Consider the following 8041-nt stretch of genomic DNA (forward strand, 5'->3'; position numbering starts at 1 on the left):
TTTTTTCACAGTGATGATCCTGACTAGGGATTCATGAGTCTAACAGCCTCAGGGTAGAAGCTGTTCCTCAGCCTAGTGGTTCTTCAATTAATGCTCCTCAAGCTTCTGCCTGAGGGGAGCAGGGCAAAAACTGTGTGTGCTGGGTGAGTGGAGTCCTTCATGATGCAGGTTATGGCTCACTGGCTAAGTCTTTAATGGAGTGCATCTTTCAAAAGTAAACATTCCTGTAGCGTGCAGCAACTCAACTTTGTGGTTCAACTTTTTAATCAAGCAAAAATAAAACATTATCTAAATATTACAAGTTCAAGCCCAAGTTATGTTAGGGAGAGTATCTGGTCTAAAGCAATTGCCAGAGCTTTTATGCAAAGTTCACTCGCTCTGGTTACCTCTGAAGAAGGAAGCAGCGCCCCCCCCCCTCCCCCCAACAGCTTTTTTCACATTAAAATCTATTAACAATAAATAATAAACAAAACTTAAAAGCAATCCTGTCTTTCCTATAAGTTTGCATTCAAGCATCCAAATTTGTTGTAATTTATAAAAATGGTCTTGAGCTTTACTTTCCCAAATTAAGCTCTTTGGAGGTAAAAACTTTTTTTTTTTACCCTTTGAACTTTATTTTTCTTTAGTCCAGCCTATTAGCCAAAAACTTGTCATGTTTTATGGTTTGTAGAGTTTCTTTAAGAACGCTGAACAAACTAAGAAAGCAGAAGACAAAATTATAAGTATCATCCCTAGAATAAAACTATCAGATATATTTAATTTACTGTGGAGTCATGCTTCCACATGCCGGTTAAAAATAAATGTAAAAATCTGACAATTATCTGACAAATCCATCAATTTTCAGTTGGCCTATTTCCTATGCTGTAGCTAACAGTTGCTTGGTAAACATTAACACAATTTTAAATATATTGTATGATGTGTATCTGCTTTTTCTGTTGCTTTTCATTATAATGGTAAAGATGAGCAGCTGGACAGTTGATGAAAACAGAGAAAAGGCAATCCCACCCCAAAAAAAAAGTTTTTTCGTTGTGGTTGATTTGATTTAAAACAAACACTAAATTAAAAAGCCTGCATGCCTATAAAACATTGCTACTAAAATCATATTCTGGGAACAGCAGTGTATGATCAGATTATAATATTTGAGCAATAAGTGCAACTGAAGTGTCTAACACACACACACATGCGCGCACACACAGACACTGAGATTCAAACATAAGCTCTAATTTCCTGTAGCGGATACAAAGCAATGCCAATTTACGAGTACAGCAAATAAGTTAAATTCAAGTTTTAATTTCCTCCAGAAAACACACACTCCTCCACACACTCCGTCAGAATGCAAATGCAAGACATGCTGGATGTAATTTGGCATGCGAGCAGTGTGAGAGGACATACCATTACACAGATGCACATGTAGCTTGACACACATGAATGTATACAAAGACAGAAGGATTGAGTAATGTTTAATGTACAAAGATGGGAACTCTATGAAAATACAGCTGCGTGTGTGTGCATCTGTCCTTTAAACGTAATTAGCTCCGCTGGGCAGAAATGTAAACTAAAGAAACTTTAATGAAACTCTTCTCTGATCTGCTGACAGCACACATTTCCATTTATCCCGTTTGGTAGCCTCTGCAGTTTCTCTTGACTCACATGAAATTGAATGTCACGTGTGGGACATTTAAAACCCCAAAGGTCTGCGTTTCAGTCTCGCATTAGGACCACATGGGATGAACAAGATTACATTGGATTTATAAGGTCAGAGACAGAAATTCTTCCTCGCGCTGCTTGCATCCATTTACCTCACCTGGAATTTTCTTCGAAGGCACGGGCGAGGTGGGAATCCAAACGGTGGACTAAACTCTGTTGGCGATTCACATGTGGTTTGTTGTACCTTTATAGGTTCACACATGTTTGGCTCAGAGTCAAAGCATTTTTCTGCTTTCCTTAACCAGAAAAAAACGCCATTACCCCAAAGTCTGCCTTATTCTATTTATAAACTAAAACATCAACTGAGCTTTTACTTTAATTTCATCTCTAAATCTCATATGCTTTCAATCCTTGTCTCACAGAGTCAAACAGCCAGAAAATAAAATTTCACACAGACAAAATATCTAAAACGTAATAAATCACTGTGAAAACAAAAGCCAGCAGTGGAGTAATGTCTCAACAAGGCAACACTGTGCAGCAATTACAGATCAGGCCTTTCAAAGGAACGCGTTTTCTCCCTTCTGCAAAGTAAAAATACCGCACACACCCGCATACTAACAACGGAGATTCTTCACGAGAACGTATGTGTGCCGTGTATGAATGTGAGCGCGCACGCACCTGAGCACTCGTGTGTTTGTGAGCGGCGTATTGATCCCTGTGTATTGGGTGAGTTGTCCTTTGAGGAAAGAAGGGAAATGAAAGAAAAAGAATGAAATGAGAAGGGGAGAGACAGATCGATGCAGCGGAGAATAGCAAGCAGGAAGTGAGGATGAGGGACATGCAGAAGTACACATGCATGAGCATAGAGAAACCCCCGCACACACTCAGCTGGAGGTTATAAACGACTTTGGGTATTTATTCATGCTGTTGTCTCTTTTTAATCTTTTACCACCTTATGTCATTTGTAAGTGTCAGAGTTAATGTTTGGGACAGATCTACTTACCGCACATCAGTTTCTTCACTCAGGAAACTCCTTTTATTTGACTTTTTGCCAAAATATAAACTTGACGTGACCATGTGTTCAATTTCCCATTTAAGTTGATGCTTTACATTAATGCCAAACCCTTAAGCTCTCCAGTGAAGAGTCGACTCCAGCCTGTCCTTGCACATAGTATGCCATATTTGTGTTTGAGTGTGAAAGTGCATCCAATGAAAGTATCAAAAAATGTTGCCGTGTATAAAAAAAGATCAAAACATGACTTAAACATGATGTCCATTTGTTACTGATCCAATGAAGAATCTGCTATTGCAAACTCATGGTGTGCAGCAAAATGTTGCAAACATACACAGAATTTAGAGGAAAATATATCTAAAGCTATTCTAACAAGGTAATGTTTTTATTAAATGATGCTTTAAATAAGGTAGAAGTTGTAGTCATGTAAAGTCTCAGTGTTGTAAGAGGTTGAATCAAGTGTCTACTGTCAACTTAAATCATTTAAAAAAAGTTAACTGTAAAAGTTGTTAGTATTTTTAGCAACATGTCAGGTTTGTTAATTTATGCAATACGTCCATATCTGAATAATAATTTATAACGGGTAATAAAAACATATATATTTCCAGTATTTCCCCTACCATTATACAAACGGGGCGTCCCGCCCATCAACACAACTGTGGACTCAATACAAACGTGCTAGCAAAATTGTTGCTCACGTACCACCCCCCACCCCCGTCAACAATTACTGGCAGCAATGTAGTGCTAAACACAGATGTGGAACACACACACACACCCGTCGATAAAAAACGGCAGCCATGTAGCGGGCGGGCAAAACGAGTCGTTCCCGTCTTCTATAAAAACGAGCAGCAACGTAGCACTAAGCTAGCAGGTGGGCAACACAGACATGACTCCACCCACACCTCGCTGATAAACAATGACAGCAACATGGCGCTAAACACAGGTGTGTGCCTTGTGTAATTCTACTATGAGCCACAGGGGGAGATAAAGAATTCTGTAGCATCTATTATATAATGACTCTAAAGTGAGATATAGTGCATTTTGTTTATTAGAAAACATGTTGCTCCGGTGTTTCAACACACAGAAACCAAATATCACTTACTAATAATAGTCCACCTGGTTTCAACAAAAACAGAACAAAAATTTATCCAATCCATTTTATTTTCTAACTTAGACACAAGTCTTAGTGTTTCTGTAACTGCCAGCATCGACGTAGCGCAACGCTAACGGTACACAACACAGGCGCGCTAGATAAAAAGCTAGAGGCAGCAATTTCCCCCCCCACCCCACCTGAAAACTGTAGGTACAAAGCTCAGACGTGTCTCCGTCTCCACCCCAAATCACAGTCGAGAGGAATGCCCTGCCATGGCATGTAATCTAGGGGAAACACTGAGGCTGGTGTGACATCATTACATCACCAGCGTTCTGACTTCTGAGGTAAATGAAAAACAAAATTAACTTTTGTTCACACAATCATTGATTCAAAATAATTGTTAAACTTGGTTTAAATAAATAGTTTATGAACAAAAGAGCAAATACTTTATTTGTGAATAGCTTTGTAGGAGATCACCGAAGAGAAGGACTCTTTGATGGTTTATTTGATTTTAGCTTTGATAAGGACCTTCATTGTCATCCTTATGCCACCCACCCCTGCCAATGGCACAAAGCAAAACTAATAGAACGACACAATGGGGTAGGCAAAACTAGTAGAAAATACTAGGAGAAAGTTCTGTTTTCTTTTTTCCCCAACTTCTTTTGAACCCTCAACAACAAGTGAAACAAAATCAGATGATCAGGTCACTTATCTTCTAAGTCACCCCTTTCTTGCAGATGAAGTCTCATTTTTATTTCAGTGCCAGTTTCCCACTCCTTCACAGCCCCACCCACAGTAATGAGAAAACCTTTTTCTGCCCCACCCTACCCAGACTGCCAAGTTATTGCCAACACCTCACACACACACTCATACCCATATGCAACAGGCCACACCACAGCGTGTACAAAGACGCCATAGACTAAAGCATTACACTTGTACAAGTATACACACATCAGTTCCACCCATCGCCCACTCAATACTGCCACTGTCAGTGCCTCAACACCATGCAGGCATCAGCACACAAGAGTCTTTTCTGATCTAATGTGATCAGAGCAAATAAGCTCTGCAGCTGGTGACCCACAAACTACTTCTGCCACTCTATGACATCACTGTGGAGTCAAAAGCATTAAGGTCCACAAAGCAGGGACTGAGTGACGGGCAGTAATCATGAGAATTGTCAGTTTGCCATACAGACAGGAAAGTTTCTCCGTGTTCTGAGTTCAGTTTTAATTTTTTTTTTTTTTTTTTAAACAGATGAATGAGGCTGATGGGGAAATATGTCAGTCACGCACATGACATGTGAACACGCTCACTCAAGCAGGAACACTTAAACATGATTTTTGCATAAACCCTGTAAATCTGATGAAAACATAACTGCTTTTTATTGTACAAGTTCGCCACATGAAGTTTAATCCTCATATCAGATTGTAAAGTGATTACTTGAAGATGAAAGAGCATTAATGGAGGCGTCTTGACAACTAATGCTCCCAGCAGGTAGGACGTGGTACAGAAACGAGGCTTCATTGTGAGACTTTTAGTTAAAAATGAGCCTCTGAGACAATGATACACATTATAACAAGAGGGCAACATCATATAAAGATCCACATGAAATAATGGAAACAAAAGGAGAAGAATCTACTCACCCTCAGCAAGGATTGGGACTCCTCTTTTGTGGCGCCTCCCTTCCCCTCCTGTGTTCCTCCACCTCCACCTGCAAACTGTTGAGGGGGGGTCTGGCTCTGCTTCTCCCCTCCTCCTGCGGCAGTTCCTCCTGCTCTCCCCCCTCCATAGAGTTTGGCATCTCCCAAAAACAACTTGGTATCTCCCAAAAATGACTTGGTGTCTCCCAGGTAAACCATGCTAGGTGAAGCCACCCCTCTTTTCTGCTGCGGGGCCTCATGATTGGCTGAAACAAAAGACAGTGAGAGTGGGGAAGGGAATAAAGAGGGACTCCCACCTCCTGCTCCTCTTTCCACCCCTCGTTCAGGTCCCATTCGCTCCTTGGGCACCCAGAGTAAACCGTGGGCCTGCTCGCCTCCTCTTTCACCCTGTCCTCTTGTCTCACCAAGAACCCAGCCTTTCTCCCGCTCTCTCTCTTTCTCCTCGGCTCCCTCACTTTTTACCACCCCACCTGCCTCCTCCCTGCCTCCTTCTGCCAAGCGTCCCTCAGGTGGTGCGAGGGAGTAGAGGAGGCGAAAGTCCCCTTTGCTCTCTTCTTTAATGGCTAAGGTAGAGGGAGCTGAGCAGCCATTGGCTGACAGAGTTAGCGAAGGTGTCAGTGAGGTGGGCAAGGAGCCTAATGTGGGAGAGGACTCGTGACAATGGGCAGAATTAAAATGATCGAGGAGGGCTGACGAATCCGGTGCCGTGAAGTCACAGTGTCGACAACGGCAACACGCGTGGACACGCCTGCAGAGAAAATAAAATGAATAAATGTTTAAGACTTATCCAAACTTTGAGTTACACTGAAGCTATAATACTAAGAATTAAAGGGTCTGCATTCCTAAAGGAAATGTATATCACTCAACGGCTTTTCATTCAAACATTTTAAACTAAAATCATCTTAAGTTGGACTTGCAACCTGTCCAGATTGTACCCTGACTCTCGCATACCAACTACTGGATATGGGCACCAGCAACCCGGACAGGAAGAAGCAGGTAAAGTTAATGGATGGATCTTATGTTGAGCAACAACTGAATTATAGACATTTTGGTTAAAACCTTTAAAATATTGCAAAATCTTATGCATATTGCGAAGTTTCACCAAGGTGTATTTATTCTTGTGTAGGCTAAAGCTGATTTGCTTTGACGCCTGCCTTAAATTGGATTGACTCCAATAGGTATCTAGTCGTAGGCATAAAGTCAGTAATTCCTTTTTGAGAGTTTCATTGCATTCCATCCACTGGTTTGAAAGAAACACTCAAGACTCAAGTGCATAGTTTCACTTCTTTTTTAAGTTAGAAGCCAGTTTAGATGGATTTATTTAAAATGTAAAAAGCCACTCATTCCCGTAGCCTGACACTAAAACTGATCACGATATAAGGAAACTCCACAGCCCGAGCTGAATAAATCTAAAGTGCATTAACCTCCGCTTGATTTCCTCTAACCACTCAGGTTTGAGTTACATGCAGTGTGTGGCCAAAAAATGACTCAGAGTTTCTCTAAATCACGATGAATTACTGATAAATGGTAAAGAAGGTAAAGGAACGTGAATGTTAAATACTGAATCAACCATCAACAAACCACCTTCATTTCCTGTAGGCCAGGCCCTGAATGACCAGCTACATATCCAGACCGAGACATCTGAGAGTATCCTGGCTCAGAAAAACAGTTTTGGCACATCTTTTGTGGACCAATAAGCAAAACCAACAAACCATCTTTAATACAAACTTAAGACTGGTGGACCTACTATGGGCAACTTGTTGATATTTAATCGTATGAAAATATGAACTTGCATGACCTTCCCAAGTGTTTCATAAAATAAAACATCAAACCTTTCTCTGTTCTAGGATATAATTGTCTTTCTTTATGAACTGGAATAGAAATTCACTTTTAAGTTGATTTATAAATGTTTTGACAGTGCGCTAGTTTGAAAATACCTCGTGTTTGCTCGTCAAGGCCATTATTCTGCCAGATGAGTCATGTCTTTTTCACTCAAATGTCAGTGAACAGCAGTTAAGACTGCCGCATTTATTTTTTTACCAATGGCTTTTTATCATCGCAGCACTGCAGTGTGAGGATTATACAACAGCAGGATATACAATAAAACATCCAAAAGTGTCACAGAGAGCAGAAAAATAGTTTGCCAATCTCCATGTAGTCCAAAAAAATAAAATAAAGTCCTTGAAAAGCAAACACAGATGGATATGTGCACACACACAAAAAAAGATAATTTACCCAGAAATGCAGTATAGGAGTGAGGTGTACATGAATATTCTTTCATTTTTACTGTATACAAAAATCTACAGCAGGGTACAAGAATCAGGACTAGGGATGCACAATATTATAGGCATTATAGGCATGGTATCGTTATCAACCGATATTAGTGATACAGTTAAATATCAGACATAGGCCATTCCATCAAATAAGTTACCAATATAAAAGTTGCTATATATATATACATATACATATATAGATACATACATACACATATACATACATACATACATACACATATACATACATATATACATACATATATATACACAGATATACATATATATATATACATATATATACACAGATATACATATATATATATACACATATACACATATACATATATATATA

At 39.9% G+C, this 8041-nt stretch overlaps 1 protein-coding gene across 1 annotated transcript in view; it reads right to left on the reverse strand.

The window, feature by feature from the left end:
• The window catches only part of trps1 (trichorhinophalangeal syndrome I), a 131515-nt gene that overhangs the window by 48145 nt on the left and 75329 nt on the right, over positions 1-8041 (reverse strand). Inside the window, exon 9 of the mRNA XM_037692981.1 lies at positions 5396-6161. Coding sequence (XP_037548909.1) covers positions 5396-6161 — 766 coding nt within the window. The remainder of the gene's footprint in view (positions 1-5395; positions 6162-8041) is intronic.

The sequence above is a fragment of the Nematolebias whitei genome, chromosome 19 (genome assembly GCF_014905685.2).
Source record: "Nematolebias whitei isolate Nwh7 chromosome 19, NemWhi1, whole genome shotgun sequence".
NCBI lineage: Eukaryota > Metazoa > Chordata > Actinopteri > Cyprinodontiformes > Rivulidae > Nematolebias > Nematolebias whitei.